Source organism: Coptis chinensis, chromosome 8 (genome assembly GCF_015680905.1).
Source record: "Coptis chinensis isolate HL-2020 chromosome 8, ASM1568090v1, whole genome shotgun sequence".
In the NCBI taxonomy this organism is placed as follows: Eukaryota; Viridiplantae; Streptophyta; class Magnoliopsida; order Ranunculales; family Ranunculaceae; genus Coptis; species Coptis chinensis.
The window spans coordinates 18,187,423-18,204,581 of record NC_141463.1 but is presented as its reverse complement, the minus strand read 5'-3'; the positions used below and the strand labels follow the sequence as shown (position 1 = coordinate 18,204,581).

The following is a 17,159-nucleotide window of genomic DNA, read 5'->3' as shown; positions in this document are numbered from 1 at the left end:
TTCTTGAAGATGTTTGTTTAGGGTTTGTTTCAATGTTTCAATGTTTCTGTCTTTAGTATTTAGTATTAGAATGTTTCAATGTTAATGGTGTCGATGTAATATATAGTTGATTTGGAACCTATGAATCAGAGTTAGATCTTTTGTGAATGAAATTAGGGCTTATGGTGTTCTCTATTTTGGTTGATTTCTTCATTCGTTTTACCTAGTTCAGATATGAGATGGTTTGATTACAATGCCAATCTGGTGTTATTGGCGTAAATTTCTGTAACCAGTTATAATTGATGATGGTTATGGATCTTGAATTGGAATGATGGCAGTTAAGAAAATGTTAGCATAATTGTAAAGTTTGGTTACTTTTTTATGCCTAAATTGATGAAAGGTTGTGGTACTAAGGCTTCTGTTTCATCATTTCTTGAGAATTTGTGCTTAGGTTCATTCTTGTGAATTGTGATTGTTGTTATGAATGGTATCCTTGTCCAATAGGGGTTACAATGTTTTGTTGTGTTGGTGGGCATCATAGTGAATGTTTCACTCTCAATTATAACTGCAACATGAATGTTGCACTCTCAATGACCACTACAACAGACTGCAACATGAATGTTGCACTCTCAATTACAACTGCAACATGAATGTTTCACTCTCAATTATGACTGCAACAGACTGCAACATGAATGGTGCACTATCAATTACAACTACAACAAGAATGTTGCACTCTCAATTACGACTGCAACATGAATGTTGCACTATCAATTACAACTGCAACATGAATGTTGCACTCTCAATTACGACTGCAACAGACTGCAACATGAATGTTGCACTGTCAATTACGCCTACAACATGAATAATTTTACAGACTATAAATTTCATTATAACAAATGAAAAATAAAACAAACTGACTAGTGAATAATCTCAAATGAGTATCAACATTCCATAAAAGTATACAATGAATATCAATTTCTCATTAATAAATGTCAAAAGACCAAACTTAAAAATCTCAATTAAAACAACTAAAAACATATGGTTTGCCGAGAACATCAAAACTGATCATAGACTAACGAATCACACCTGTGCTTTCAATTCTTTTCTTCTTGGGTCTACCAGGACCAATCTTCGGACTACACGGATAAACCGCAGGAGAATCAGGCATGCATCTTGGCATAAAACCATTCGGAACTGGCTTGATAGAATGTGAGTAGCATTGCCTGAACGCGATCACCATATATCCTTCATCAATGTAGCCATAAAAAGAATCACCCTTACTACCAATACAGGCGATAACATGTATGCAAGGGAAATTCGTCGAAATCTCATTTTTGACATCGATAATTGAAGAAGACGAACCAATACGACTCGCGAGAGTCAAATTTTTGTAGGATATAACTCCAAGAACAGTAAAATTCATCCTACAACACAAAATTGAAATGAAACTAAAAATTACAACAATTCCATTTTCTCAAAAGAGTGCATGTTATATTATTCAATGAAAAAAATGATCAAATACAGAGATGAGAATAAGTTAAATTATCAGTAGTCAATTTCCATCTTTTGCTTGCCCTAGATAACATAATAATAGAAGTGTAGGTGTAAATAAATGTACCTTAGTGGTGACAGTTCCAGAAAGTCCAGCAAAAGTGAGAACAAAGAAGAAAAGAGAAAAGACGGTCTCAATTTCAGTCCAAAATCACGATATGAGAAATCACCATTGCCAATTGAGGAAGAAAGAAATTAAATAACAACTTTCATATAAAAGGGTATGTAAGGTATTTTGAAAAAACAATAAAGGTGCGGTTGGTTTTTTCTCACAAACTCACCGAAAACGAAACTTTTATTTCGCACTTTTACCAACCGGGTGGGCTTTAGACATAATTCAAAAAGTCAACGGGTTTTAGGCTAATAAAGACCGGAATCAGGGTTTTGAACCTAGTTTTATGTAAAAAAAAAAAAACATAAAATTGGTCCCGTTCGTTGAACGGGTCCAAAAATCTAGTTATTAAATTTAACATGTATCCCTTACATGACAAACAGATGAAGGCTGAAGAATTGGCCAAAATTATGTCGAACACCTCGACACAGTGAGCAAACTACTTCGGAAAGATTGGGAGCTATTCAAGCTAACATACGGGAATGAGTAATTTGGACTCAATTTAAAGCTACAAAGGAGTATTCTCACCCAAAAATAAGAATAGTCCCAGATAACATACAAACAGGATGTTGCTGAAGCTGAAGAAATCCTACACTCTTTAGATTATGATTGAAGTATTAGAGTCGCTGGAGGATTTTGCACGGTTTATCAGGGATTCTATTGTGGCATTGCGTGCAGTAATATATAACCAGAAAACATTTTGAAAATTTATGGCCGGCCTATGTACTCTCTGTATGCTCCTACATGTTCTAAAAAAGCTCCGTTATGCAATGATCTCAAAGAAAATTCATTAAACGTTACGTGGGCAACAGTTGGAGATTTCAATACTATATTATCTAAAGAAGATAAGCAAGTGGTATTACAACCAACAAACTCTCAACCATTTGAACTACAAAGTTTGATGAATGAAGCCTTTTTTCCCCGTCAATGAGAAATTGCTACAGAAGAAACATAATCCACAATTGGCATCTTTGCTGCTGATTATGCAACTAGCTCTACTACTTCAACCCAACGATATGAAGGATATGCTCGATCGTGTCTTAGTAAATGAAAATTGAACGAAAATGTTTCCTCATCAAGCTCAGGTAACACAGTCAGGTCGTATTTTATTGTTAATTAATTAACTTTAAATCCTAGTAACTCATTTGGTCCTCGTCCTTTCGTTTTGAAGTTTGAACATGTTTGGTTATCTGATAAAACTTCTAATCATGTAATACATAATGGTTGGTTATTATGACTTGTTTCATTAGGTAATTTGTAATACAATGCTACCCGTCTGTTGGTGATCCATTGATGAGAATATAAGTGTAGGGACATCCTATGTAATATTCACGTGGTACGCACACGAAACCATGGCAGACCTCGTATTCAACGAACTCTACAGCCAACACACGACTCGAGGTGACAACCCCACGAACACCCAGTGACTCGACTCGAGTCCAACTCGACTCTAGACAATCAATTCACCTGCCAAACTCATCATTACTATGATTGGCACCATATCTTTGTCCACTGCAACACTCAAATCATTGCTATTATTACTTCTTTAACCACACTTTCTATACCAACTCAAGCAACATCGCAACATCAGGAACCACTATACACATGCAGCTTATGAGGACGTGTCGCTCATCTTAATAGCACACCTGTCCATACCATCACATGTGTCTTACTAACTGTATGTTTCCAACACCTATAAAAGCCAACCCCAAAACTATGTTGGCTTGATTCTAGTTCCACCCAAGGCACTGGATACGTAGGCATCTTCTTCCCTTAAGAAGAGCAGCCATTCCCAATCAACCAACACCTTCCCCTCTTCTGAGTTTAACCATAATTTAGTGTGATGTTAGATCTAATCCCTAATCCCTAGGGATAAAATTTGACATTTACAAGTGTTGGAGAAAACGATACCAATCGATCCCCACTAAGATAGCTTGCACTTGGACAATCTACTACTCCAATAAAAATCTAATCTTCTACTACAATCAATAACTACAAACCTAAGCTATAAATATAACTATCACAAACAAGCAATAGAAATTTAGAGTAACTTACCATAATAAAAACACAAGATATAATGTGGTTCGGTTAATGATGCATACGTCCACAATAGTAAATCCTTTTATAAGTATGGGAAGGAAGATTACAATCACTCCTCTCAAGTCTCTCCACCTTACTAGATCACTCCTCTCTCCTTATAAGTTTTTCTCTTTGCAAAGGTTTTCACTCAATTTTGATTGCTCTCAAAATTGGGTTTCTATTCAAAACTCGGTTTTCCAAAACCTTACTTTTGTTTTTATAGTAATCTGAAATTTCAGCGCATCTGTGAAATTTCGTGCTTACTGTAGAAAAATCAGAACCCGACAATTTTAGGCATAAGCGCGGGCACGCTCTTGGCAAGGCCAATCTGAGCGTGCACGCGCCCTATTACTTTTTTGCACACAAAACTCCAGTAGACATGTTTCATGAGAGGCTGGAAAAAAAACCTATCTTCTTTTTTATGGCAAGGGCGTGGGCGCGCACGCTCTGACCTCTTCACACGAACAGTACCTATTTTTCTCCTCTTCCTCATGTGAGGGATAACTCCAACAATCTCCCCCTCCCGAGCCATGAGGGGTGATGCCTCCATGCATTTCCAAATCAATAGGAGGAATGTTCTACCATTCCGGCTATAGCACAACAAGCATCAAACTTACCTTTCAGTAAAACTTTGGTCATCATATCCGACCCGTTCTTGTCTTCGGTATGGATCTTCTCAATACATAATTGCTTGCCTTCGAGAACTTCTCTAATCTAATGACAATGCACATGTATGTGCTTGGATATAGAATGAAAACTCGGATTATTGATCAAATGGATGCCATGTTTGCAGTGCGCAAAACACTTATGTATATCTCAGGATGTTCTCTGCTGTTAGGTGCTTTCGATCAAGAACCATCCAGTTCTTTGCAAACACAGGACTACAAACTTTTAGTGTCTTGATCGCTTAAACCCTAGTTCATCTTCCACCAAAATAAAAACTTCTTCATCCATAGCATATCTCAATGTAGCTTTTTGAGAAAGCCATAACTTCCCACTCTTTCTATCACGAGTGATCCGTGATCCCAAGTATCTATTTCTTTGCTTAACCTTTTTGGAAATCCTTTTCATCTCAAAGGACTTACTCAAATGTTGAATTTCTTCTTTTAGATATCTTGTTGACGCTTAACCCAAATCCTTCATCTAACTATCAACATATCATCCTGATAAATGTAAAAAATATGGTTTACTCCTACTTAACTAATTAAACTTAAACAGAAGTAAACATTCGAATTTACTCTAAACTATCAAAGTTATCTACTCTCGTGAATCATGCAATAAATGGAGTAGAGAATTCGTTCCACTCCTAGTCCTTTAAACGTAAGTTTCCGCTAGTTTAATCGATACTAACAAAACGAATGAGAGTAATGAATTGAATTATACTAATATGGCAATTTAACTTAAATAAGATGTATTAACTTATACTATGATAATAGAATATTGAAATGTGAATATGGAGAAAGGATTAGGGGGATTTGAATCCACTTGATGTACTCCTAATATGCTAGTGTAGGTTATTGCAATCCTAATCAAATAAGATTAAGTGTTTGATCCCTAATTACTCATAGCAATCTCTGCCAACTAATAATTAGCATATGAGGAAGTCCAATCCATTCTCATAGCCAATCAACTATCCTACCAGAGTGAAACTCTTAAAAGTAATAATCCTAACTAACACATCAAGTCTTCATCAAGCTTCATCAAACCCCTCTAATGGAGGTTTAGCTAGAAGTCATTAGACTATCATGAACATATAAATAAGAATGAAACATAATAAAGAACAAACTTTCTTTTATTAATCAAGTGAATACTGAAGAATAATAACTTAACTTAAATTTAAACTAATAACTAAGTCTAAGTCCTAACTATCTATCTCTAATTAATTATATCTATCTAAGTCTATATATAGAGAGTTATGCCTTAGTCCTCTTTATATAAGAGAGACTAGGTTTACAATTTCATGCATGGGCTTTTGAGCCATGTTTTGGGCCCATAAATCAAGCCCAAAACCTAATTACATAAGTCCAAAAAGGTTTTCTACTGAAAATTACTGCAACAGCCTTTTCGTCTATTTATGCTTCTCTAATTTGGTCAAAGCCTAAACCGTTAGAAATCTCTTTCCAAGCCGGTCGTTTTGACATATAATAAGCCCAATTCCGAGGTCTAAGTCCAAAGATATGGCCTGCGGAAGTTCTATTGACTTTTCTGTTCTATTTCTGCTCGCATTGACTTTGACTTTTCAACTTTGACCAGGTTTTAAAAAGACTTTTTCTCCTTGAATCTTAGCCTTTAATCATAGACTTTATCTCGCAAAAGTGACATGTTTCTTTACATATTTGACTCCAATCCATGAAATATATAAACACACGTAAACAGTACTAACTCATATTTATTATACACAAAATTGGTCTAAATGTAATGATATTAAGGGTTAAAACTACAGTTTTGGGCTCTTATCAAACTACCCCCAAACAGTATTTTGTTTGTCCTGAAGCAAATATGAAAAATTAATATAAGTGACCAAAAATAGAGTTCTAACTAATCTCTTTTCGCTGAGTGCTATTGCATTGACCATTGCAATAAGGCCTTAAACCACTAGGAATTCCCTAGTGGACGAGTTATAGCCTCGTAAGAGTTTTCTAGAGAAAGTACTCACAAACTTCATTTATACTACAACGACTAAAAAATAGAATTATTGTTTCCTACTTTATTCTCAGATATCTATACATTTCACTAGTAATGAATACAGAATAATCAAGTCGAAATCTAAGCTAATACGTGCCTACGAATAAACATATATATAATAAACTATACTATGAAATGCAATAACAGATCCGTTTCTGAAACTTTGGAATAGCATCCTTAAGTGGGTCCTCATATATATGTCAAGACAAAAACCACTCTGATTTTTCCACTCAAGTTTCACTCACTTCAGTGCGCAGTGGGCACACTTACCTTATAATGTCAATGACACACAAGGAAGCCGAAATCGATCAAACACATCTGCCACTTACTATCACACTAACCTATTTCTAATTAAGCTATAGATCTTTATTAGGTATTGCAAGGATTAGGTGATGGTTTAAGAATGAAGGAAATGGATATTCAAAAAGGACAAGTCTGAGATGATAGAGTCTTCGTATTATGTAACTAGAGAAATCATTGTTCTTTACTTTGCTTCTACACTTTGTTTCCATCCTTAGTTTTTTTTTTTTTTTTTTTTTTTTATTTGATTCTGTTTTTGGAGTTCTAACTTTTTCTTTTCTTTTTTTCTTTTCTTTGGATGGAAGCTTTCTTTTCTTATTTGAAGCAACTAACAAATTCTTGGTTTCAAATGTCTTTCTCTTTATTTTTCATTTCATCTCTATTCTTAGACTCATTCAAAGATTTAGGCTGATTTTTATTTTATTTTGTTTTGTAAAAGGGTAAAAGATTTGCGATTTATGAAAGGCTAAAGAAATGCTCAGAGGGGCGACTAGCTAAAATAATTTCATATAGATTTGAATTTCTGACTATATCGATCCAAAAGGGGCCTAAATTCTCGCTTAGGATATGGTATAGTGATCAAGCAAGTGGACGTGTGTTTCTCTATTCGGAATTTGCTTCTCCCTTGTGTCATTTCTCAAATATTTCACTCATATAAGGCTTTAGGCTATATTCTCACAGGATTTGTAGAATAAGTACTCTAGCCTAGATTTCAGAAACTTCCTACCAAACAATCATAGATACTCATACAATATATTTATAGAAAGATGCAATGATTATTACCTATATATTAACCTAAATTTCGAAAAACTATTCTAATATAAGAGCTAATGTGAAATATCTAGACTATTATCATCATAGAGAAAGAAACAATACCAATATTCCTAAGTGTATAACATAAACTTTTTATTTATATTTATGATTTTTTTTCCTTTTTACTGTAAAACAAGTGCATATTATACATGTATTATCCTAATAGGTGCCTTAAATTACGCGTGTTTCTATGCCACCCCCAAATAAGAACATGCTTTGTCCTCAAAGTATTAAAATAAGAAGGATAGGAAATACCATGGAAACGCGTGAAAATTAAAGAACACTTGCAAAACAAAGTTAAAACATGCTAATATAGATAAATAAAAACATAAGCAACTCTATATGAGTTCCACCCATTATAGGGTTAACAAGAAGTAAATTGCTTAGGACATAAGCAGACACTAACAAAAATAAAAACTTACCTCATATTCCGCATTTACACTTCGTCCTCCTCCTCAATAAAGAATTGAGGTTCCTTAGCGTCCTACCATGCCATGATAATTTGCCAGGCCTCACGCCATTTATCATCTACCATTGCTAACCGGTCAAGCGCCACTTGGTTGGATGAGGTGTAAGGGGCAACCCAATTAGGTTGTAGCCTCTACCTCAGCCAAGTCATTGCACGGAATAAGCGTATAATGCAGTTGGTGGATCGCACAATGTCAACCCCAACCCAATCCGTGAAACGGGCACAAATATCTAGAAAGAAACATAGCATTATACGAAAAACTAAGACAGGCATAAGAAGATACTTATGCCTCATAATGTGAGCTCGGGCTAAACTATAAACTAAGGTCCGGGGAAGGTCATAGAGCATACGTCCCGTGGCTAAAGCAAGGAAAACGTCATAAGTGGCGTCATTCACAGAAGAAAAACGTCATTCCCCTAATATATTTTGCATGATAAAAAAAACATCACCGTGCCCACGTTAAGGGAAAAGCTACCAAGGGCTATGTTATATTGCCCTTGGTCCTCAATACGGAAAATTCCTGCCCCATAAGCCTCATGCAAAAAATCATAGGTGTAGACATACATATTATCTACCCAATAGCCCCATGGGTCTTGAATTTCAGCAGGCATGGACAGTCCAAGAGCAAACGCCAATAAGAACTTGGTTGTATCCATTGTTTCATCCTCAATGGTGACGGAGAACACATGCTCTCTATCCGGTCTTTCAAAGAACGTATAATGCTCATAAAAATAAGTTGTAAGTGTAGGAGAATATAGTTCATCAAGGCTTACCATTAGAGGCTGCCATCTTGCTTGTATAATCACATTGCGTAACCAAGATCCATACGTGTCACTCGCGAATAAATCTTCGAATGACATCTCCGGTATGATCTGAGGAGACTTTATACCACACAACACACTCTAGAACTGCTGGAAGCAACCTAGGAAGAACCTACAAAAAATCAGAACTGGAAGTGGCTGCGGAGGTAAAGGGCGCGGGCGCGCTCAACTTTGTCTGTGGGAGGGCGCGGGCGCGCTCTTGCCTTGCTCGAAGTCCAGTGATTTTGGGGGGCGCACGCTCTAAGTATAGGCAAAACAAAGGGCGTGCACGCTCCGAGTATGATGAGTGCTATGAAGTGAAAATTCAAAGGCAAAGTGAGAGATGCAAAGTGAGACTTGTGATGTGAAGTTGAGAGTGCACTAAGGATTTATAAAGAACTAGCACTATGTCAAAACAGCTGATTTAGGACGGCTTATATCTGTCGAGATTAGTCAATCTCGACGGCTACTGACTGTCTCATAAGCCGTTGTTAAAAATGGTGTGGTATTGATTATCGACGGTTAGTGGCTGTCCATTATTTAAAATACAAAGATAGCTAGTAGCCGTCGAGAAATGAGTTTTGTGGATGGCTAATGGTCATGGTTTAGGGTTATAAACAACAGATTCGCACTATCTAGAGCTGCGTCCTGCTCGATCAAAACACGAAACTGAATAGTTTCAATTCCTTATTGCAGACGGCTAATGACAGAAGAGTATTTGAAAATCTAATTTATCGGATCCACCTGCTGTTTCAATATGATTGGCTACCCAAATAATTTAAATTCAAATTGCACTATAATTAAGAAACCATAATCAAACTTAAGTACCAAAACATCTTTATATTTATCATTCCATCCAAAATGTTTACATTGCAATACCATATACTATAAAACTTGAAGTCTGACAAAATACCAAAATATTTGAACTCGATCTTGTTGCTCAAGTATTCAATAGCTAGCTAGAAACACTATCCAAAGACCAAAAAACAACTATGTACTTGGATTTACAAGGCACGCCAAAAGAAGATAAGTTTTTGTCGATTTAAAAGCTTCATCGATCAATGAAAAACCACGTAATTTTTTGGCCAAGTAATCACGTCACCAAGCACGATATCTCCAAGTCTTCCATCTCCTTCATACAACGGTGCAAAATCATCAAGTATCTCATCGATACGGACATTATACGAACTTGGAGGTGTCGTTAAATAGGTGCAGACTTCTCCAAGTGCAACCACAGTCTTTGTTATGAAACTCTTCAAGTGACAAGTTGTAGATTGAGGCCGGATATTGCGGGAATCATCACGAACTGGTGATTATTGTATTTCCTAAGTAAATAAGAAAAAACAATGAAGTTAATATAGGTTATTCACAAAGAATAATGAATATAGAGATGATTACTTACTATATCATTTATTCAATCTAAGACATGATACAAACTCAACAACTAATCTTCACTGACTAGAAACATCACAATGACCAAAACATATAGGAAATAGGCATACAAAAAAAATTCATACCATTGCAAATTGAAACCAAACCTTAAAATCACATATCCTAAAAAATTCAACATACCCACATGACCAAATCATAAAACAATCCCAAGAGAATCAAAATTCCCAAGATCACAAAGTACTCAAACTTCCAACATTTCATTAAAAATCACAGCACCAATACTAATCTGCGCTCGCTCGCAGCACCAATACTAATACGTGATAGACTGTGTGACATACTTACTATCATCACATACTTGTATAGTATTCAGTTTTTCTGCTGTATGGTTTGAATCATACAGAAGATGTGTTCTTCTTGTACCCAATCCTCTATTTAACCGTATTTAACAGAGAACTGTAATTGTTGTATCTTGTATACAGTGGTAATAGAAATAGTACAACCATGTCTCCACTGATTTTGTTTATTCTCAGTTCTCTTTGCGTAACTCTGTTACTAACTACATCGTCATCAGCCACCGTGCTATCTGCTTATGACGTCCTAGGACACCAGCTAGAAAGAGATGAGCATCTGTATACGGCATTCCAGTATTTTGATAAAGATAACAGTGGGTAAGTGTGCTACTTGTTTATTTATGTACTGCTTGCTTGCTCATCCGTCATTTGCAAATCATGGGCCTGTCACTTCAGTAGCTGGATATGCTCGTCATATCTATGAACCAATCTTTGACATCCCTTTTTTCAGTGATAAAATGCATAAAGACATGCACACATAGGCCCTTAATGATTCACAGATTGCTGTTGCTACTTAGTTCTGTCAGCTCTCTACTTTCGTCATGAAAGATGTTAAAAATTATACATGGAATCATGATGAAATTTCTGCCAAAATTATTTATCCCACCTCCCCTTCTAAACACCAACAGAAAACAAAAGAATAGTAGAACTTGGTAATCTTTGAGACAGGTTGTGGTCGCAAGTGAGTTAGAGAATAGATAGTATGTTACCATTGTTCAAAAGCAACTTGGACGAGTCATGAATATTATCTATAAATAGCATTTTTACTCACTGTTCCAGCTCTCCTAGTTTGATGAACTTTTTTTTGTTTTACAGTGTACATTTCATTATGAGTTGTTATTTTTTTTACAGGTTTATCACTAGAGATGAACTAGAAACAGCCATGAAAGATCATGGAATGGGTGACGAGGCAACTATTATGGATATAATAGCAGAGGTGGATAGTGACAATGTAAGTATTCTGTCTCAAAAGTTCAGAAATTTCTCTCCAGTATACCATGTCCACTCACCAATTTCTGTGCAATGATGAGAAGTGGAATGCAGCAGCCTGGAAAGCTTTTTTAATTCCTGTGGTGGCCATTTTTGTGTTGAAACCACAAGTTTGTTTGTTAGGATTATTAGTTTCATGAGCTCACTATGAGGAAGTACAAAAAGTTCTCCCAACTCATGAGGTATAGCAGTTTTCTGTTTGTACTTTCACTTGACATTTTTGCACAATTTTCATCTGAAAAATGGAAGGGCAAATTTAACTATGTAATGGTTTACTTAAATTATTTGGGGCAAAAATGTATTATTTGTGCATATGTACATTGAGTTTGTTTATTTTTCAAGTTACTGTAATTTTTATTTCCATTTCTACTTTTGCTTCTGGTTTTCACTAAGACTAACTTTAACAGGACACCACCCCCACCCACACACACACACACTCATGGTGATAATAGTCTTGGAAGCACTTAGTACCTTTGAGGAATGGGCCTATCCTGCACTGCTAGAAATCGGTAGGATATGTAAAAATCTGTGGAGCTCATTATGGAACTAATAGTACTTCATAGGCACTTGAACTAATAGCTCATTATGAAATACATTCATAGGCACTGCCAAAGCCATTTTCAGTACTTCACAGGGACGGGATATGAGGCCACCTCCCCTAGTCTCAATTGGTATTCCCGTTGTTCAGTGAAGGCTCGAAGCCATCTCCATATTAATCCCCACCGGCTGCCATTGACCCCTATGCTGCATTCAATCCATCTGTCCGATCACCAGAGGCAGATATGTGCACAGGCATCTGATGCCTTTCGGACCTGTAAGGCTGGGAAATCAGTCATAGGTAGGCCCCATAGCCATCTCCATTCATAAGAAACTATCAATTACGAGTCCGCTAACCACCAGCAATCGGGGGTTACAGTTCAAGTCGTACTACACTAGGCAGGCTTGCCTTACTTGCAATGGTTACCCCTTCCATTCTTGACTCCCCTACGGACGTTGAGGGTTTGTGCTCCTTCCTTAATCACTGAACGGAGTTCGGGGCAAAAGAGCTTTTACACCCTGCTAATTTAGAAACAGATGCCACTCAACAATCTTGATTCTCAAAGAAGGTACGAGGCAACGTCAAGAAGCCATCCTACACCCGGTCAGGAACAGAAATGCGGGATGGTTCACCAACCTCTTTTCTTTAACCGGATCACTACTCCGAGAGTCCTAGGGCGTTGTCTCTTAAAAAAGAGCAGCAGGCATAACGAGATTCTAAACCTTAAGGCCTCATCAGACAGTGGAAAATGGCCATCTTAGCCTAAAGTCGCCTAAGGCTATTTGACATTTCCATTTCGAAGATCAGATCCCGCCTTTGAGCTCTCCCCTTCTCGTTCACTTTCCCTATCTGCCTCGACTTGAACTGGAGCGCTACGGCTGCTTATCCGCCTACGCTAGCAGGTCGGAACTACACTAGAAAAATGATATCTATCCAGGTCTGGTGAGCCCACCCATACACTACTCTTCCTACTTACCATTGACACCTAAGACAATTGCAACCACCAAACAAGCAAGGGATTCGTTGGCCATAAACAAGACTGCCTACACGGAATGAAACCCGCCTGACAGAACTACTCTCTCAAACTGATATAGGTCCAGCAGCTGATCCCGAGCAAAGCTAAGAATAAGTAGTCCTTCTGAAATATGCATTTGCTTAACACATCGATATTGACTCTCTAAGTATACCATTACTCCTACTGTTTTATGCCTAATAGTGGTAGCCCAGCTGACACAAGCTTACGCTCTACCCCTCCTAACACTAACAGCAACACCAACACCAACCCAACCCAACCACCACTATCCGCCACGTGGCACAACTCAAAGTTTAAGTTGTCTACCTAGATTTTCTCATAAATTCAAAGATATTGCTAAGACTTACATTAAGAAATTAATAGACCTTTTATCTAAATTATTACCTGAGATGCATTTTCAAGCCCTGAAGATTGTCGTTTAAGGTCTGCAACTTCATCCTCAAGTATCTTTCGAGCCTTGTCTGCTTCATCAAGTCTCGCCATGATCGCCTCATAACCTAACTCACTGTTTTCACGCGCTCTCTTCTCTCTTTGAGCAATCTCCTTATAAGGAGCTGAAGCATGGTAAACAGTCTTAGTGACACCACTACCGGCCCTAGACCACGAGCACGTCCCCTTCCATCATGACCAATAACCTATTAAGCAAACAAAAGTTTAGGTAGAACTTTGAACAAAACCCATTTGAAAAACCAAAACAAGATGAGAAGCATCACACCATTGCAACGGGGTCATTGTCTAGATCCCTTTCCACTATGTCAGGCTCATTGCTAACAAGTCTGTTAATTTCCTCCTACAAAAGAAATCAAAGTCACCATTTCTTAAGTACATAATACTTGGTCATACAAACATAAGCAATTACTATATAAATGTCTCGTTGTCTCTTACAAGAGATTGCTTCGTTTCAAAATTTATGCAACTCTCATCTCTCCTCGTATGGATGGTCACATATCCTTCTGTCTTTGAAACCTCACCAGTTGGGCTATTTTTTTTCTGTAACATATTAAACAAATATGTAGATAAAGACTAATAATAGTTGAGTGCATACGATAATTTTATGGCATTAAATAGATGTTTACCAACTGCTCAATAACTGGAACTGCTCCCATTCTACCAGTTGTATGTGGGTTCTTCATTTGTTCCCTTGCTAACTTTCCATTGAATTGCTTGGTTTTATCCTCTTCTATTGAGCACATGTCAACGAATGCCTCCCATTCTTCCTTTTTCACCTTGACAGGAACATTTCTTTTTCGCTTTGCATCTGTCGGAAATTTATCATACACCTGACGAAGTTCATATTTTTTCTGCTTCCAAGCTGTATTAAGCTTACGAAGAGTGCATTCTTTTCGGATGAGTGGAAGATCAATTTCTTCCTATAAATTGGACATGTCAAAATCATTAGTAAAAAAATTTGGATACAATACAAATTAAAATGTTTACTGAAATAAAATCAGGTGGAGTGACTTGCACTTACCAATACATTCTTCCACAAAGCATCTTTTGTTAACTCTGGAACCTCTGCCCAGTCCTTGTACATAGGTGGGCAGTGTGTCCTAGCCACCTGCCTGACTATAGTGGCATACTTTGCTCGATATTGTCCAGTAGCTAGTCCATCATCAGTAAACTCCACTTGGAATCTTGGACTTAAGTGGATTAATTAGCAACCGATTAAGTACAAATAGGACGCAGAAAAGCTTCACTACTAGAAAAATGACAATAGATAGCTATAAACTCTAGCTACTTGTAGTCCAAAATGTCTAACGAAGCTATCTGATTACTACAATTGGGGCATTGTAATAAAGATGTTCTGATCAGGCATTTTAATATTGACCAAAAAATAGTTGCAGATCCAAATTATTTTCTTGAGAGGCAGAATGATGTTCCAGATATCGCGCATGATAAGGAAGGTCTTGAACATTCTGGTTCATATCTTAGGAAGCAAAGAACGGATGAACTTTCAGAATCTAAACGTAAAGAGCACAAGGCAGATGGAATGTCTGGGTCATCTTGTATCGGCATGCATAGGATGTCTGTTAGAAAAAGAACTCGAGTCGCTTCATGAGGACTACACTTACTGCAGCAACACATACTTCTGATTTGGCTTTTCAATTTTGATTAGCAGCAAGTCAAAGAACAAATTACTGCTATAACCATAAGCTGGGACCAACTTTTAGCACAGGGTGTAAGAAAATAGAAGGCATGAAACCATAGTACATGCTCAATATATATATTATAACCATAAGCTGGGACTGCTAAAGTAAAAAAGAATTCAAGAAGAAAATATAATGACCACTTCTTTCGCATTTACCAGAGATTAGCGATATCAATACGCTTCAAAGAAATCAACCAGGCAGCCAAAACTACCAATCTTCGACCAGTCTGATTGGTTCCGGAGGATAACATAAAATGGTTTATTACAGGTTGATTTCCTGATAGAAAGTGATGTTATGATATTTTCTTTTTTAAAACATGTAAGTGTGATATTTTCTGTTCTAAAACATGTCAGTGTCAGGATGTAAACTGGCAGTTTTCCTCCCAAACAATTGCTTCCTCATTCATCAAACATAGTGATTTTACATCGTAAGCAGCAGTGCTCACGCAATTCTGGCAGGTTCCATTAGATGCATTACTGTAACAAAGAAAGTTGCCATAGACTTTATCATCGTCATTGCCGATAGAAATCTCATTGAAGTTTGACAGAGAAGCATTATGGACTAGGGAGTCGAGAAGATTATATAGATTATTCTGATATATACTATCAAGTGTGAAGTTAGATTTAGCTGAACAATTTGTGTAAGGAGGGTCACCACAATAATCAATTCATTTTACAGTGGTGGGTCTTGTTGGCGGCATATATATACACCCTTTGGACTGGGAACTATGTAGCATTGACACTCCATACTTCAAAACATTTTGCGAGATGTATCTGACACACGGATCTATTCATTTTTCGCATGCTGCCAAACTTATGTTATTAAATAAAAAATTAATAATCAAATAAAAAATGTTACTTTACCTTTTGGTTTTGTCGTTGTCTCACTTGCTTCAGATTCATTTGCTTCAAATCCACTTGCTTCATATGCTTCTGACATGACTTCTTTTTACCTAAATATAAAGTTTAACAAAATGGTTAAAATCTAAGGCCACGAAATTAAACAAAACATGGAATAGATGTAGCATGTATCATATGTTGCACCACTCAAAGAAAAAACTAAAAACAGAAAAACCTACTAGACAGAGAACACCCAAGATGTTCAAGCCATACTGTTTAACTCGCCTGTACCATGTTGAGAATTGGAAATAAAGATGAACAGAAACAAAAGATATCCAATTCAAAAAAGCTTTCCCATAAATATCAACCATAAAAAATAAAAAATAAAAATAAAAAATAAAAAAAAAAAAAAAAAAATCATTGATAAGTTTCCTAAGAACATCCTCAATTAAGATTATTCATCAACATAAAAAAAAAAAGATTATTCATTAAGATTAAATCCAGTCTTCTACAACTTCTAGAACATCCTCAATTAGAGTTGTTGATGAAGAATCATTAGCACTTGTTCTGGCCTCGAAGACCAATGGGTTTTCATAAGCATCTATCTCTTGACTCAACCTCTTTGGAGCATCCAAGATAACATGCCAATTATCTCTACTCAAATCCCGGCAATAAAAGACTTGTTTAGCTTCAGCGAGAATAAAGGGCTCGTCAACCTCACTTGTATTCCTCATGAACCTCCCAAGATTTACAAATACCAAGTTCGTATCAGGATCAACTGTGCAACCATTTGTTTTATACTCAATGTGCACCCAATCATAGTAGAACACGGTTTGTTTAAATTCTACATAATCAAGTTCAAGAATTCTTTTAGCAACTTCATAGTAAGTGACTTCGTCATCAACAAGGTTCCTATCCTTGGCGCTTGCCCTAAAACTAGTCACAGCATTCATGGAAACCCCACTATTCTGTGTTGTAGTCGTTGATTCGGAATCTGACATATAAAAAACATACCCATTCAGCGATATATTATATATGACACCGCTGTAAAAGATGGACCATCAACAATCCTCTTGAAA

At 36.7% G+C, this 17,159-nt stretch overlaps 2 protein-coding genes across 2 annotated transcripts; one reads left to right on the top strand and one right to left on the bottom strand.

The window, feature by feature from the left end:
- The first annotated feature begins 2,055 nt into the window (after positions 1-2,055).
- On the top strand, positions 2,056-11,781 carry LOC147480320 (calcium-dependent protein kinase 19-like). The gene is made up of 3 exons (XM_086577613.1): positions 2,056-2,727; positions 10,711-10,848; positions 11,383-11,781. The coding sequence occupies exons 1-3, from the start codon at positions 2,690-2,692 to the stop codon at positions 11,555-11,557; spliced, it is 351 nt and encodes a 116-aa protein (XP_086433739.1). The 5' UTR covers positions 2,056-2,689; the 3' UTR covers positions 11,558-11,781.
- LOC147480319 (uncharacterized) lies at positions 9,707-15,323 on the bottom strand. The gene is made up of 6 exons (XM_086577612.1): positions 14,563-15,323; positions 14,168-14,461; positions 13,977-14,081; positions 13,807-13,881; positions 13,476-13,726; positions 9,707-10,113 (listed from the first exon to the last, which is right to left on the bottom strand). Exons 1-5 carry the CDS (start codon positions 14,623-14,625, stop codon positions 13,589-13,591), a joined length of 675 nt encoding a protein of 224 aa, XP_086433738.1. The 5' UTR covers positions 14,626-15,323; the 3' UTR covers positions 9,707-10,113; positions 13,476-13,588.
- Positions 15,324-17,159: the final 1,836 nt, after the last annotated feature.

Excerpts from the sequence above, each read along its gene's own strand:
- LOC147480319 (XM_086577612.1), bottom strand. The coding sequence starts at position 14,625 with ATGTACAAGGACTGGGCAGAGGTTCCAGAGTTAACAAAAGATGCTTTG. Across the intron at positions 14,462-14,562 it reads CTTTGTGGAAGAATGTATTG|GAAGAAATTGATCTTCCACT; the intron begins GTAAGTGCAAGT and ends TCCAATTTATAG. Across the intron at positions 13,882-13,976 it reads TTGAAACGAAGCAATCTCTT|GAGGAAATTAACAGACTTGT; the intron begins GTAAGAGACAAC and ends TTTCTTTTGTAG.
- LOC147480320 (XM_086577613.1), top strand. The coding sequence starts at position 2,690 with ATGAAAATTGAACGAAAATGTTTCCTCATCAAGCTCAG. Across the intron at positions 2,728-10,710 it reads TGTTTCCTCATCAAGCTCAG|TTCTCTTTGCGTAACTCTGT; the intron begins GTAACACAGTCA and ends GTTTATTCTCAG. Across the intron at positions 10,849-11,382 it reads TTTGATAAAGATAACAGTGG|GTTTATCACTAGAGATGAAC; the intron begins GTAAGTGTGCTA and ends TTTTTTTTACAG.